The sequence below is a fragment of the Eumetopias jubatus genome, unplaced genomic scaffold (genome assembly GCF_037043125.1).
Source record: "Eumetopias jubatus isolate StellerSeaLion01/CBP00866 unplaced genomic scaffold, mEumJub1_p1.0 scaffold_12, whole genome shotgun sequence".
Taxonomy (NCBI): domain Eukaryota; kingdom Metazoa; phylum Chordata; class Mammalia; order Carnivora; family Otariidae; genus Eumetopias; species Eumetopias jubatus.
In genome coordinates, this window is record NW_028274818.1 from 8,632,866 (window position 1) to 8,649,690 (window position 16,825).

A 16,825-nucleotide genomic window follows, 5' to 3' on the forward strand; every position below is an offset into this window, starting at 1 on the left:
AGGAGTCGACTGTGAGATTTTAGGGAACTCCCTCTTCTTGGGTCTTAGTTGTCCCATCTGCCAATCATGGTTTGTTGGACCACATGATTTATTAAATCCCCCTTAAGTTCCCAAATCTAGGGAATCCCGATTTTGGACTTTTTTTATTATAGCCATTTTGGGGCTGTCTCTTTCTTTCTTTTTTTGAGGGGGGGTTTTTTGTTGTTTTTGTCAGTTTTTTTGGTTAATAATTACCCCTCCATCTTGGGGCTCCTGGGTGGCTCAGTCAGTTAAGACTGACTCATGTGTCTTCCTTCCCGCTGAGCTTTGCCATGGCTCTGCCCAGGCTCTTCAAACTTAACATGTTTGAAATGTGATCAAACTCTCCCCAGAGAACTGATTATTTTTTCCATATTACCTGTCTCGGACCGTGTCTGTCCTCTCTGTGTCCCTAGTGCCCAGCACATGGTAGACCCTCCGTGACTATGAACAGCAAGTTAATTAATGAAAGCACTGATTATGTACATGGCTCAGGACATCCAGTATCACCTCGTGGGCCATGTAGGGAATGCCTGAACTGACCAAGCATCTTGCCCACCTGTCTGTTCTTCTTGTTGAGAAGGGACTCACTCCCATAACAGGTTCCTTCTTGTCTTCTCAAGTAGCTTGTTTAACTAGACCTCAGGGATTTCTTTCCTTCTCAAAAGTCCTCCCAAACTACCTTCATCTTTCCCCCTTTTTTCCAGTGCATCCAGTTACCTTAGAAAAATCTCGCTGCCTCTTTTCCTCTCCCTCATACGAATAGTAAAAGTTATAAGAAGGAAAGCATGAGTTTGGGAATGGAATTAGATATGCAGTGGTCCTAAAATGGCCCTTGCTCTCCTGTAGGCACCAGCATTTACAATGACTCAAGCAATTTCTCATTGAATTTTTCTCCTCTCATTTACTAATACTGCAATGGTACGGTTCGGTTTTGATAACAAAGGCTTGGCATTCCTCCCGTAGCATAAGCCACACAGGCAGAAGAGGGCTTACCTTATAAGATTTTTAACTTTGGCTAATGCATTTAAAAGGTAACTGTGGTTTTACAAAAATGTCCTTTATCTGCCATTGTTTGGGTAAAGAGAAACTACGTGTCAGCTGTGGTACATGTGTTACCAACTTTCTCTTCCCTCACCAGATTCATAGTTTGTTTTGTAATTTTATTTAAAAAAAACACACAACATTTTAGTTTGAAATCACATCTGGCCTATGGGGTATAAAGCGTTCCTCGTAAGGCAGGAATGATGGGGGTAAAACTTGAATTTAACTGTGTCGCCCCTTGTGTCTGGCAGGGGTCTTAGTATAAAGGGAGCGGGGATGCAGAAGGAAGCCAGAACGGCTGCTGTGAGCCACATGAAGGAAATAAATGAACAAATGAAAGTAAATTAGGTTTATTTTTTGTATTGGCTTTAACATTTAAAGCCTGGAATTCAAAGGACTAATCTCTGGTATGCTTCAGTTTTTCCTCATGTAGATAACACCAAGCTTTGCTACAAAATACTTGGTGAAAACTATCCGATCGGATTATCTTGATCCTAAGGTCCACAGTACCTGCAGCTAAGAATCTAGTCCATATTAGCATTATTCAGCTTCTAAAAATTTGAAATTAATCCTTCAGTGAGAGCACCTGCATGTCAATACAGATTTGTATGGATGATTACAAGTCTGTGCCTCTTGATTGCTCAAAGTCAGTGTTAGCGTTGGTAAGTAACATTTCTCCTGAAATGCTATGTTTATTTTGGTGTCGTGTTCTTAAGAGGTAAGGAGTTTTAAAATGCTTGTCCTAAACTAAAATTGTCCAAATCCAAATCCAAATGAGCAGCTCCTCCGTAGGATGTTTTGCTGCATTGTTTTTGCTAAATGGTGTTGTATTAAGCAGGAGAACTGCATTGTGTGCAAGGGTCCCTCTTGGTGCCCTTCCTTCAGATCTTCTCATTGATGTTGCAAAATCAGAATAGGATCAGCCCGTGCAGCCTGCCTCCAGCCCTCCCAGTACCTTCCTTTTCCTCTGAGATGTTTGCGCAGGACGGAATGTTAACTTTCTTCTCTTCTCTTTAACTGCTCCAGGTATCAAACTGGTTTGGAAATAAGCGAATCCGGTACAAGAAGAACATAGGTAAATTTCAAGAGGAAGCCAATATTTATGCTGCCAAAACGGCTGTCACTGCTACCAATGTGTCAGCCCATGGAAGCCAAGCTAACTCACCCTCGACTCCTAACTCAGCTGGTTAGTTTCTTCTTTGATTTGGGGGGATCGTGCTCCATTTTTGTACTTGTTTTTCCTACATTGGGGTTTTCTTTTCATTCTTTAGGTTTCCGATTGGTTGACTTACGTATTTGATTGTCCCTTTTTGTTGTTGATGCCACTTGGGGTGTTTCCTCTCATTTCCAAAGAGCAGCGTGTTTTACTGTTTATAAGATGGGCTCGTCTGGAGGTTTGCGCTAACGTGTTTAAGTTGAACAGACCCAAATTGGCTGGTTTTGATGAAAAGACCTTCACATTCTCCTTTCCAAGATGACAATGAGCTAGCTACATCTAATACTTGGGCATAGTCCCTTGGGGGCTCTGGCATTTAGTGTGGTTCATATAAAGTTTTTATCCTTGTCTATTTTGCTGTTCCCATCACATACTGTTTGGGTGACCTACTAGCATACACTCTCTGCAGGAATATTCCTCATTATAATGCTCTGGTCTGCAAAGCCAGACTGGGATGACTGCTATACATTGTTTAGAGTTGTTTTTCTTCACTGTTTCATTTTGTTGGTTTCTTTATGTAAACTATGAAGAACAAATTAATTCACATTATTTAGATTCCAGTCTTCCTATTATAATATTAGTCATGTGTTCTGCCCCTGGTTTTATTTTAGTAAATGTGCATTATATCACTAACTTCAGAGTTTAGGCTAACACATAATACATTTTGGGGTTTGCCTAGTACCACCAGTTCTGAATTTCCACACAAGAAAAAAAATAGTCGCTAATACATAAATGATAACCTTAGTGTTTGTATGCTATGGAAGGCATGTTGGTACTTTTTTTTTTTTTTTTGTAAGGGAAACCCAGAAATACTTCCTTATTAAATAATTTTGGTCTCAGGTTATTCATTATAATGAACCAGCTGCGTTGATTTTGGGGGTGGGATGCACATCTAAGAAAACGGATGCCTCCAACTTGAAGGGTCCCAGATTTAAATGTTTGACCATAAGATGATTAAAAATCTAATTTCTAACATTTCTGGGAGATGCCTTTGACCCTGAAGCTTGTTTGTTCACTAAAATAAATTCTCCTTCTACCTTGTGGTGGATTGTTACTGGAGGCCTGTAAGGCTCCACACTCTAACGTCTTCTGTGAGCTTTCTAGATGCCCTAATTTGTTGTAAGGTTCTCCCAAGCTGTACCACCATGGCTTTCTTTTGTTTAAATGGAATCATACATGAAGAGTGGCCTGGGCTTTGTAAGCATGGACATGGTAAGACAGTGTAGAATTCAATCTAGTTATATATTTTTCCTAGCACACCAGGTTGGATAACTCTGAGGAGCATATTTACCTTTTGAGGTTTGTGTGTGTGTATTTCCTTCTCTCCCCCTCCTGGCATGATTGACAAAGGATAAAGGCTAAGAGGCTCAGTAACCAGAGAGTTTCCTTCTTCCCCATCTGGTCAACTATTAAGCGTTTCAGACTCCCGGCAACACTGGTTGAATCGCACTGCTAGGCAGACGTGTTCACTTGTCTCTGGAAGAAGTACAGCCCTGTCAACATTAGCAGAAACACACTCACCACTCCTGCAAAGGTTGTCATAATGCAAAACAGATATAAAAATGACTTTTTCCTGTCCCTGATATATCTGCATTGCAGATGGTTGAGCATGATTTATGACTAGTCCCTAGAAGGGCCCTGTGGACTCCCTTCATTACTAAAGCCGTAACTTTTTGTTCTTTTCTAAAGCACTTAAAAAGAGAAAAGTAAGCATTTTAACCCCCGCTCTGTGTTTAAGAATTATTTTGGCTCTCTTGGAATGTCAGTCAATGATTACAGTTTTCTAAAGAATTTTTCTGCTAGCTTAAACTTAGGTGACTATTGTAAGCACAAAGTAAATTATTATGGAAAATTTGAGCTAAGCCTTCCAGTTGTGCCTAAATTGTTGGAAATAATATGCAGAGGAACCCCTTTGTAGTGCTTTTTTTTTTTCTACAGTAGAGACAAAAGAAGATACTATTGTATGTGTGCAATAGCGTGGGATTTTCATTCATTAACGTTTTAACAGAAAAGTTATACACGGGCTTTTCTGTATTTTCCTTTGTTCTTGTCACAACCCAAAGCATTGCACAGATGAAGTGAGTGCTTTAAAGTGTTCAAACTTTTCACATAGGGTGCTTATGATGTTGCATATTAGCTCCTTGATAATTCCAAAGGATAAAGGATCACTGAAATAGATACCAGTTTTAAATAAGAGGTTAATATGTGAAAATGTATTTTGGCTGAGTTTGAAGTCTAAGAGTTCTGGAACCTGGGAACTTTTTAGATCCTTAATATTGAAGCAGGGTATTTTTTTTCTTTCCCAGAAGCTTTACTAAATATACATACTCATTTCTATTGCAAAGAAGATACTTGGCAAGTAAATCTTCTTCCCTCTAGAGGCTTTTGTGTGGACAAGCAGTTCTTCAGTGTCTTTATTTAGGTCACTTCTGAATATTCCTAGTTGTTGATATATGCCTGATCTCCTATTTCCTTAAGCATAATTCATTAAAATCACTTCGGGCAAGGACCCGTGGGGGACGAGCAAGCATGTAAAGAGAGATACTTGGCACGCTTCATATTTGACACCAGCAGAGTCGGGCAGAGTGGCTGGAACAAAGAGAGAGAGTAGAAGGAAGAGAAGAAAACTAAGTTTTCAAGAGAAAAAAGAAGCAAAAATGGGGGGCCATTTGAAGCAATCATTATAACCTTGGGTCCATACTTCTGCAGTCCCCTAGAGGGACACATTCTCATTTCTATTTTTGATGAGCTTAGAAAAGCAGGAATAAGGTCTCAGAAAAACGGGGCCCCTTTTGGAAGGTTGGGTTATCTTCTGGAGAACATTTTAGCATCCAAGAAGAAGGAAATTGGCTTGGGCCTTGCAGATGTTTGCTGTGGCTTAGCATCAGCATTGATCTTTGATTAGATTCTGTGATCCGCGAAGCAATCGCAGGCTTATGGAGGCTCAGGACTCCCTCCCCCACTTTGAATCTTCCTTTGCTGGCTCTGTGTGTGTGTATCAAGGGCATCGGCAGGCTCGGCCATGAAAGCTTTTCTTCTGGCATTATTTAGTTAGGGGCAAGCCCTTGTACATTTTTGTCGCACCCCCTAATAGAAGGTTTGGCACTTTTCTGGATTGGGGGAAGAGGATCGTATTAAAACCCCCTAGATTCTGGCTTCCTAAGAGAAGTTTATGTATATAATACACACAGTTAGAGAGGAGGTAACACATCCAGGGAGGTTGGCTGACACTTAGTAAATCCATAGGAACTCTTAGAATTTTTTTTTTTTAAACCAAGTGAAAGAATGTATCCCATGGGATGTTTTCTGCTGTGTTCTTTCTTCCCTTAATTTCTAAGTAGAAAATGAAAACACAGCCTGCCGGAATTGGAACTCTAGAACCTTGCCACGGGCACCTTCTAAAGGGGTTTCCTGTCGAACCAGACAGGCTTTCTCTCTTGGGCCTTGTCCTAGGTAGAAAGTAACAATGATTTTTGGAGTTTGGAAGGGGAATAATCATGGAAGATAAGAGAAGCAAGCCGGAGACATAAAGAAGTTGTATCTAGCAAAGAGGCTCCATCTTTTGAGCCTCCAAATGGTGTTGAGAGTCTAGTCTGATCGGCTGCCACCCAGTCTCTCAGGAGCCTTGATTTCAAAACTGCAAAATGAAGGCAATACTCGTCATACATCTGTTTCATAAAAATGCTCTGAGGAATAACAAGCCAATCCTTTTAAACCCTTTGAGTTCCTCAGTAAGAAAAAGTAAGCCTCTCTTATTCTACATCATTGGTTCTCAACAGGGTGAACTTGTACCTCAGGGGACATTTGGTAGTGTTTGGAGACATTTGGTCGTCAGGGTTTTGGGAGGCAGATTCTACTGGCCTCCAGTGACTAGAGGCCAGGGATGTGGCTGACCACCATCCTACAGTACATAGAATGTTCCTCCACGATGAGCCCTTTTCCAGCCCCAGATGTCAATAGTGCCCATGTCCAGAAACCTTGCTGAAGTTTAGATGTTATCATTAGTATTCTGGGGTTTTTGGGAGATGATGAAGTGAATTGTTGTTTTATTTTTTTTTCCCCTGAACAAATTGAAGTCTCCTAAAGACTCTTTAGAAAATGCAGCCTTCAGGAAATGATCTTATGAAAATGGCTGCTAGCACATCTCCACGTCGTCATATTTGCCCGAGCCAGTGCACTAGAATCCAGAGGTGATCCATTATTTCCCGTGGAGTGCAGCTTTAGCTCTGTACGTGTCCCAGATGTCTGGGTGACAGCTTACACGAGCCACTTGCCTCCCTTCCCACACCAAACTCAGAACCTTTTAATTGGCGAGCACATCTTAAAATGTGCTTCCGGTAATTGCTGATGACTTTCCAGCCACCTGCCGCTGAGGTTCTTGACGGACCTTCTCCACAAGCCAGGTAATTCCGTAGGAGTTGAGACCTCGCAGCACCTCCGAGACAGCCCATTCGCTCTCTGTCAAGGGTACGTCCTTCTCGGGAAGTTGTCCATTCTGTGATGAGTTTTTTCTCCCTCCCAGTGCCCAATGAAGAACATGTCTTCTCCTCATTTTGAGTTTTGCACGGACTTCTGTCTGCTTTCTTGTGGTGTTCATGGCCCCTGGCCTCTTCTCAGAGCCATCCTTGCTTCTGGTTACTTATCAGAGAGTCAGAAGCCGTGGTCGTGTAGTACAGGGCCGTACAGAGACAACAAAATGCCAGAATAGCAGAGGCAAGAGCACAGGGACAATTCCTGCAATTACCCTGATTCAAATGCATTTGTACATGAAGGCCATTGATATGCGCATATTTATCTCTATGTATGATAGGCAGCCAGACATATTTACAATTTATCCATGCACATATATTTTTTAAATCATCTGTGTCAATTGCAGTGTGTATCTTGTAAATGGCACATCCCATACCTTCATGGTTCCATGGATGCCATGTTCCTTGGCACCAACGCAGCCCTTTGGGGGTTTCTCCCGTTTCTCAGCCTGCGTGCTCATTTCCAACAAACCGTCAGCCAGGCATAAGGAGTGTGGGTTTACTACAGGTATTTGGGAGAGAAAGAAAGTATCTGGGCATCAAACTGAATACTCTTGTGGGGCAAAAAGTTCTGATACTATATAAACAATTATAATTTGGGGCCCTGGAGCTAACAATTCCTGGTTCTGATGCCATCTAAATGTGAGCTTGTGTTGTAAGAATGCTGACAAAATGGCTCTTATTATTTAGGTTGTAGGTCTGATTAAAAGAAAGGTTGAGAAGGATGTTGATAGGACATTCAGGCCGGCTCGAGTCGCCCTCCCGCCCCCACAAAGAAAGCATTCCCTTCTTCCCACGACAACAGAGAGTGGAGGATCAGCTTATGTAGCACAAGAGCTAGCTAGTTCTTGCGTGTGGGTGGACATCCCCAAAACAAAGAAAAACAGAGATGTTTCCTACCTTGAGGATCTCCCCAAGTGAACCATTTGGTTCTTCAAAATGGCTCCCTCCTTGGAAGTATGAGGATCCTATGAGCAGTTCAGCATAGAGCAGAGTGGCAGAGTGCAGAATTCATTGCTAGTAAAGTGATTCTTCTACAGCACAGAAAAAGCCTTCTCTTGAGCTCCGGGAGATAGCACTCTAGGAGAGCGCAATTTCCTACCTTGGGAGATTAAGAAAGTGTCAGAGCTGAGGCATCATTGCTGGGTGATCCCACACGGATGATGGCTGTCAAAATGTGAGGACAAGAGCACAGTTTGAGCAAGACAGAGTTGGAAATAGAGTGGAACTGACCTGGGTCCCTAAGGTCTCTCCTTTTCTAGGCTAATGTCATGTTTTAACCAAACCCTGCACGTTGAGCTTTCTTTCCTAATGCGCTGAGCTGCACGATGACTTCAGAATAATAAGAAGCTTCTCCACGCCCTTGTGTTGAGGCTGAGGGTGGGCTGGGTTTATCACAGTGCAACCTGGGTGCTGCCTGAAGGCTAACTATGTGGGAGAAGGCTTCTTCTCTGGGAGGGAAAAGCAGATGGTTGACTGCTCTTCTTGAGGCCCACTTTTATTATCGTAAGTGTTATTATTAGCATTTCATATTTCATGCATGCTTCGGAATTCCGGGCCCATTATTCTGTTTCACGTTCCTCCATAATAGCAGGTGGCAAGGGAAGACGTCACCATTCTCACATTCTTCTTGCAGTCCTTGAGGCTCTCTTGGGCTGCTTGCCACCCAGCAAGGAGCTTGACCTTCTTTCTAGAAATCAGGAATGTCAATGGACTCCCCATCCCGGGGCCAGCCCTAATGTGTGGCATTGCCTTCATGCACTCCCCACCCTCCGTCACCGGGGCTGCTTCCCACGTGAGGGCAGATGGGTTGGCAATAGCATATTTGGAAACCAGCCAAATAGCTCGTGTGCTCCATCATGGGGACGGAAGTACCATTGACTAGCCCATATTCTTCAGCTTGTGGTCCCCTGGCAACCCCTAGAATTTTGCGGCCATGAAAGAGAGGTCCTGGAGACCATTTCCAATTCAAATAGACTAAGTTGAGAAGAATAAATGCAAATAAATACTCCCTTTCTCAGCTTGAAGTCATTAAGGGGACACAGTCCTATTGACAACTTGCAGTAAGATGTGGCTTCACATAACATGAGCGATATGCACCCTTTATTGCTTGCTCTGTTCTTCATGCTACTAACCAGACTCTGTTGATGTTATTTTTATTTTAGTATTTATTTGGGGGGGTTGCTTTGCATGTCATTCTTCCTCTTGGCTGTTAGTTGCAGGGGTTGAGCCTTTTCCTTTCTGTGATTCAGGTGCCTCACTCTTTCCTTTCCAGGTTCTTCCAGTTCTTTTAACATGTCAAACTCTGGAGATTTGTTCATGGGCGTGCAGTCACTCAATGGGGACTCTTACCAAGGGGCCCAGGTTGGAGCCAACGTGCAGTCACAGGTAGGGACCCAGCCAATGTGCCACCAGGTGAATGCATTGGAGTCCAAGAGCCCTCGGTTGTATTGGCACTCGCCAGTCCTGTCCAGAGAGAGAGAGGAAGAGAGAGCGAGGGAGAGGGTGAGAGAGGGAGAGAGAGAGAGAGGAAGAGAGAAAGGGGGAGAGAGAGAGGGAAATGTAGAAACAAAATCTTGCCAACGACAAAACCAAACCAAACCAAAGACAACCGTGGTCATGGGGAATCTCGTCCACACTTTGTGAATGCATTTGGCTCTGGCTTGTCAGCCACACTGGGAAAGCAGGAGAGAAGCAAGCACAGGGTGAGGTGACCAAGGCCCATCGGGCATGTAGAACCAGCATATTCTTTCTTCACTGAAGGGAAAGGGAGGAGGAGTTCAGTCCGTTGTCTGACGTTGCAGGTCTCCCTCTTGTTTGTGGGTTTCCCACACTCCATATTTGCCAAATAAGGAGGTAATTGATGAGTAGGCAAATACCTTTGTATCTCCTATTTTCGTTTCAAGCTTTAAAAACACCTGGCCAGGTTGACTAAACTCATCTTCTCAATCATCCTTGAGGTCAAGGGACTTGGGTTTCTGGTCAAGAGTCAGAGCCCATGTTGGGAAGCGAAGTCAGGTCGTGTGGTGTAAAGCCTGCCTTCACTACATCGCAGGAAGCCAGCCTACTGTCTCAGCACAGAGCCTGCCGTGAGAGGGTCCAGTCGAATGCTCTGGGTCAGAATGGCTAGGGAAGTTCTGAGCCCCATTAGCCCAGTCTCCCATCCTGCATGTGCAACAGGAAGCACTTCACGCCTGGAAGAAACCACCTGGCCAGTGATTCAGGAAACACGGCCTGGGGACAAGTATGAGGAGCCATGGTCAATCTGGTCGAGTGACCACACAGCTAGCCATCATCTGAGTCCTCACGAGGACAGTGTTAGTCACATACCGCGCTCTCTGGCAGGCGGCTGCCCAAGCCCCCTCCAGACCGAGCCTGGACTTGCATAGGGTGAAGCGATGTAGGGTGATCTCTCCAGAGGCGGGGGAGCTCCTTCACTCTGTCCCCTCTCACTGCCCCCTGCCCCCCAGCCCCCACTGTCTCCTGCAGCGCTGTGGGTTAGTTTCAGTGGTGGGCATCCCAGGTGCCTTTGACCGTGTTCCCGTCCTGCTGACTGAACTCAGAAAGGAAAACGGATGTGGCAGCTAGAGAGGCCGGCCTCCTCCCAGCGGCCCCCTCCCGGGAAGGATACCTCGGCCGGGACTGTGTCGGTCCGGCATGCCCACATTGTAGCTTGCGTGATGATGCTCTGCCTCCTTCCCCCCTGCACCTCCCTGACTAATCTCCTCTCTGTTGTTGTTCGTCTGTTTAGGTGGATACCCTTCGCCATGTTATCAGCCAGACAGGAGGATACAGTGACGGACTCGCAGCCAGTCAGATGTACAGTCCGCAGGGCATCAGTGTAAGAAAACAAGGCTCCCCCACCCCCTTTGTTTTTATTCTCTCATAACCAATTATTTCAAAGCCGTAGGGCTCGGAATGCCACTTAGTAGGACCTCTCTTAGCTTTACGGTCCCTTAGTTTCTCGTTTCCATATCGGCCACGCCGTCGGCGGCATTCTCCCCGCAAGAAAGTGACGACGGGCAGGGTGCACGCGGGCAGCTGGCGTCGAGGGCTGTCACACCCAATCAGTGTCCGCCTGGCACCTGCGGCCACTCGCGTGCAGCTGAGAGGCGCCTGCTGAACAGGTGACATGTAGCACAACAGCGGTCGGAAATGTCACCACGAGCCGGGGCCCGGGGACCCCGGGCAGGAAAACCGGTAGCCCAGATCCACTGCATCCAGGTCTGTGGTCCGAAAAAGCACCTTTCTCCAGTCTGGCTAAGGATGGAAACCAGAAAGAAATTAACGCCGAGGCTGGGGACGTGGAAGGGACGGGGAGGGGCGCCGGGACCCTCTCCTCGTTCTTGGGCGCGCTGGCGGCTTCTGACTAGCATGAAAATTCATAGCGACAAGCTGTGTCGCACAGAGTGAAATCGATCAGACAGACACAAGGAGAACCGAATGTAGATTTGGGACAGCAATCCAACTTGATTTCTCAGATCAATCGTCCGCTATCTCAGCAGCGGTGACAGCAAGCGAGGGCAAGAGGCAGCCTGGAAAAGGAGGCTGTTCTTTAGATCAGGGGTCATTTCCTGGGCTTTTAGAGGTCACAGGAGGCTCCAGTAGAACCATTTGCTCAGAACTATAGGAGAAAACTGTGGTTGATTGATGGTGATGATTTTGTTGTGGTTGTTTGTTTCTGGTGTTATGATTCAAATGAATTGGGGATGGGATGAAGGAAAGGCAGGCATGACGTGTTAATGTCATCCTAGTCTATACTAATTGAGGTAGAGTGTGTGCAGTGGGGGAAGTGAGGGCTCCTTTGACCCTGCGTTGGTCAAATCAGACACGACTCAGGCGAGACTGGAAGGAATCAACAGAATACCAACAGTTTCATCACAAGGACTGGTTGCGAGAATTAGGAATTCTTAGCCCATAAAGGAGAAGCTGTGGGTGGTATATAGTAGTTTTAGACACGTTATTTGTGAGGAAGATCAGACTGGTCATGAGTGATCTAAGCCGGGCAAGGACAGGAGCACTAAGTAGAAGATTCAGAGAACCCACATCCCACTTTGACCTTTGATGAGCCTTTCTCCCAGTCAGAGTCGTCCAGAGAAGGGATTGGCTGCCTCTGGAGGTCAAGAATGCCACGTCATCAGAGCGTTCAAACATGGCGTAGCCAGCTACTCAGTCAGGATGTCAGAGGAGACGAAGTCAAGTACCAGGTCATAAGTGTCTTGGTGACTTTTTAAGGCCCCGGCCAATTAGGAGCGCTTTATTTTCTACCTTCTTTAGGCAGAATCCCCTCTGAATTTGTATGATATTTATCAAGTCCTTGTCTGGCAAGAGACGGAGGAGGGCAAAGCTAACCCCGTTGAATGGTACTCTGGGCAATCCTGTCACTTTTCCAGAAAGGATTTTCCAGAGCAGAGGCATTCTTCTCTTCTTGCGCTTATGCTAATTATAATTACTATGTTAATGGCTGGCTTGCTGGAAGCCTGCTTAGAAAAACACAAGATACTGTGGTGGAGAAGTATGTTCTCAAAAACGGACCCCAGACGAATGAGGTTGCTCTGTGCTTGTCGGGGGTGGGGGGAGAGGGGGGGAGGAGGCAGTTCAAGCACATACGAATTTACGCGTTTTCTGAGTCTTTTTGAGATACATCTTCTGTCTCAAAAGATTTTTCCAGAAAAAGCTTTGCTCTGTATAAGTGGAAGACAAGAACATGAGGAAAGTACCAGAGTGTGGGGAGGAGAATATGAGCTGCAGAAAGCCTATGCGAGTAGGCGGGAAATGGGCTCACAGTTCCACCGTGTGGCATCCTCGCTTCCTAATTGGATAGTGTAGAAGAGGGTGGTGCTCAGACTCTGCGGGGGTCAACATTGACCCCTCTGATGCTATCGGATGGGCTGGGAATCATTTCTGAAAGATTGTAACCAGACATGTGCAGACAATTATGTCTGATTACATAAGGTCACCACAGAAACTGGGCTTGAAAATGCCACTCTCAAGAGTCCCTCATTGTGTGTGCAGTTCTTTTCCTCTGGGAACTGTGTTTATTTTATTTCTGGGTCTTTAATAAGCAGGGTAAATGATTCGAAGGCTGATCGTGATATGATACGTTCCTTGGGTGTCCATTTTAAATTTTTAAATTATGCCACCTGCAGGAGATAAAGCTTTTTAGAGCGAGCTGTATTTTTAGACAGTGGTGTACGACGCGGACGTGTGTGTATGTGTGGAGCCAGGCTCTGGCTTCCAGGAGAAGAAAGAGGGGCAAGGAGGGAGATGACAAGAGACAAGGGCAGGAATGAAAGGTCCGAGCCAAGAAATAAAAATAAACAATTCCTGAACCCAAGGCAGCAATGGAATTCCCAGCTGGACTCTGGATTGTGTTTCACTTGGTGGAGGACATTTTCTGGGCAGCCTTTATCTGCTCCCCTGGCTGGGTTTTCATAGCACCCATATCTTATCCAACCAGTGTCTATTTTAAATCCCGTGAAGTTCAGACCACTTCCTCGCCTTTCACTGAGCCCACGTGGTGAAGGCATGGAAGGTCGGGAGATGCTGGGAGACTCCGGGCCTGGTTGCTCCCGTGTGACCATGGGCAGGCATTGTACCTCTCTTCCGTAAAACGGGGCCAGTAGTTCCCACACTTTATTAATACCCCAAGGGCTGCTTTAGGGAAAATGAGAAAATAAGTAGGAAGAGGCTTGGCAAAGCAGAAATGGTTCCACATGAATGCAGGATGAAACGTTACAAGCGATAACTTTCTAATTTGACCTTTTTTTCTCCTCTTGTGTGAGCGGTTTTCGCAGTAGGCGGTTCCTAGTAAGGATTGGTTAGGACACGGTTGTCACTTTTTTTCTCTTCTGATGGAAAGATATGCTTTGGACATGGATGTAGAGTTGTGCAAGTCTTAAACACCCCCTTCGTTAGCGGTGGTGAGCGTTAGATTATACATCCGTAAGTCCTTTGTGCTCTCAGATGACAATGGGCAGAGTACTTAGCAGGTTAGTGTGGCTCTGAGTAATGGAGGGAGGTTATTGCACTTCCTGTCAATCAGACAGACTTAGATCACTCAGTTCTCACGTTCATTCTCCTCTTTCCTTTCTCACTACCACTGTCCTAGTTCTAGAATAGTTCATCGGCTTGGCCATTGTGATCATTTTCTCATTACTGTTACTGACTTCAGGGTCTCCTTTCTCCTGCACACACCCTCTGAATTCGGCCATTCCTTCCCCAGAAATCACCAGCACCTGTCTGTTGCCTACCTAAGCAAGATCACACCCCAAGTCTGACACTCAGAATCTCCCACACCCTGGTCCTGATCTACCTGCCCTTCTACCTCAACCCCCTGACATCCAGGCAAAATGTGGGTGCTGGGCAACATAGTCAGTTCATCCATACCTGGTTGCGCACATCCCCCTTACATTGCACCAGGCTGCCATCTACGTAAATGTCCTTCGTTCCTGTGCCACCTTCCCCATGCCTCCCCACTCTCAAAATCATACTTTTGCTCCAACAGCCAGTTCCTCCTGGCTGCCCAGGTTATCCGCCTAAGCCCTTCTTCCCTGCTTCTCTCCGCTTTATCACACATTCTCTTGTATTACAGATACGTGAACAGACAAGACAGACTTAGTTGGTCTTCGTGTCCTCCGCTCCCATATATTTCCTAAATATTTCCTAAATGCCTATATTACTTGCTCAGAACATGTTGACTGATGACTAAATCAGGTAGGAGAAGACAAGTCGCCACTGAATTTAGAAAGTGTATTTATTTAGTAACCAATAGCCACATCTTACATAACAGTAAAGTATCTGGAAATGATTTTTATTTTAAATGCTTTACTAACCCACAAATACATCATGTTTCTGATTCAAAAAGTTTCTTAAGTCTTCCTTTTTATATAAAAGATTTTATTTATGGGGACGCCTGGGTGGCTCAGTCGGTTAAGCGTCTGCCTTCGGCTCAGGTCATGATCCCAGGGCCCTGGGATCGAGTCCCGCATCGGGCTCCTTGCTCAGTGGGGAGCCTGCTTCTCCCTCTGCTGCTCTTCCTGCTTGTGCTCTCTCTTGCTATGTCAAATAAATAAATAAAATCTTAAAAAAACTAAAAAAATAATTTAAAAAAAGATTTTATTTATGTATTTATGAGAGAGAGAGAGAGTGGGGGCAGAGAGAATCCTGTAGAGACTCCCTGCTGAGCACAAAGCCCAACATGGGGCTCGATCCCATGACCCCAAGATCATGATCTGAGCTAAAACCAAGAATCAGACGCTCAACTGACTGCCACCCAGGTGCCCCAAGTCTTCCTTTTTATAAAAAATTTCTAAACTTTTTGGCCAGTGCAGATTCTCTGAGAATCCAATTCACATCAGCATTAGATACATAAAGCTCTATAGTGGTGATACTGCCAAGAGGATGATCCCTTTGAATTCTGCAGAACTCCTCTTGTCCTAAAAGAATCCCTGTGTCAACACCTGTTTGTGGGATACCATCCATGTAGCCATATAACATTGTCTCCACCAGATGTGGGACTGGAACATCCACGGACAAACTTGTGGGAGGTAGAGGCAACTAGAAACTGGGAAACTTAAATCCTTCCCGTGCCTTTTCTTTTGATAAAGTCCCGTCAACACTGTATTTTTGCTTCATCTGTGAAATTTACCAGAGAAGCAAGCTCTAAATTCCCTTTCAGCTGGATAGTTCTAGAGTGGATATCTAGAGTTCTAGATCTAGATCTAGAGATCTACAAGTACAATCTTTGGTTCTCAATTTCAGCTCCAGGGACGCCAGACTCAATCGTAGACTGCACTCCCTAGAGAACTCTTTTGAGAGACTTAGCCTCTGGCCTTCCTTCTAGCCTGCCCCATTCCTTCCCCTCCTGTTGTATCTTGAGGTCCTAAATGGGAAGGAGGAAGAGCTTTCCTTACGCCAACGTTTCCCGTTGAATTCTCAGAGATATGTGGTAGCAGAAAGCATTATTCTTCAGGGGCAAAGCACTTTATTTTTAATTATTTTCAAATGTGAGTTGAGGGAGTGCATTGACTCCAGCCAATCTTAAACATAAATAGAAACCCCTGTAAGATGTTTCTTATTCAAGAGTTTTAGTGAAGATGGAAATAAAGTGTTAGTGTTCTCTCTGAAAAGGCAGAGTGCCATCAACTTCAGTTTATGACAGAGGCATTTTGTCTGTGTTGCTCTGTGATAATTATAGGAGTGGAAAAATAGAGATGAAACTTTTAGCTTTGTAAACCATAGCATACGTAGTTTTGTTTTGGTTTGCTTTTCTCCTGTGTTAAGCAAAGGGGGGGGGAAGGACATTTATTAAGAAAATAAATAACCTATAAATCATTAGGATGAAAATAGCATCCTATTGAGGTGAACACATTGTAGGTGCTTGGATATCAGAGAGTTACTTGGTAATACTTGGCTACGTGCCATCATTTTAATTTTTTCTTAACTACTTCTGAGAGACCTCCTTCCACTTAAAGTATATATTAATAAGATGTTGCCACGTGGAATTGTAGGACTGGGAAGTTAGAGTGATAATTAAAATTCATATGCAAATCTTTAAAAACTCATTTTAATTATATGAAGTTTTAATTCTTCTGTTTTGCCAAGTGGAATTTGAAATTTGAAGGTATGAAAATATATCCAGATATGCTCTCCAGTTAGCTTCCTTCAGGTGCCTCCCAGTGCCGCACCTGGGGACTTGTGAACAGCCCTCTGTAGGGGTAGAGGGAATGATGAGAATGACAGGTCTGAACATGGTGAACCAATATCTGGAGGGTTTGAAGGCAGCAGGAATGGTGTACATGGACTCCTGCCTTCCAGAAGCTTCCAACCTGGCTTGCCTTTATGGCAGAGTCAAAAGAAAATGGGGGAAGCCCCTTTAGCTTCTTACTTGATGAGGCTTTTAAAACTTAATACCATACCAACTCAGCATTTGAGAACTGGAAAACATTTTATTTGAGCCCACAATAGTTGGAGAAGCAACAAAAGCTCAATATTGTAATTTCATATGTAATCCATT

General features: G+C 44.7%; 1 protein-coding gene across 2 annotated transcripts in view; it reads left to right on the forward strand.

Annotated features, from left to right (window-relative positions):
• PBX1 (PBX homeobox 1) overlaps window positions 1-16,825 on the forward strand; it is a 274,829-nt gene that overhangs the window by 238,716 nt on the left and 19,288 nt on the right. The window contains exons 7-9 of one of the 2 annotated variants that reach the window (XM_028104777.1): window positions 2,089-2,248; window positions 9,083-9,195; window positions 10,559-10,648. In XM_028104777.1, coding sequence (XP_027960578.1) covers window positions 2,089-2,248; window positions 9,083-9,195; window positions 10,559-10,648 — 363 coding nt within the window. The remainder of the gene's footprint in view (window positions 1-2,088; window positions 2,249-9,082; window positions 9,196-10,558; window positions 10,649-16,825) is intronic. The other variant, XM_028104778.2, reaches the window with a different exon arrangement.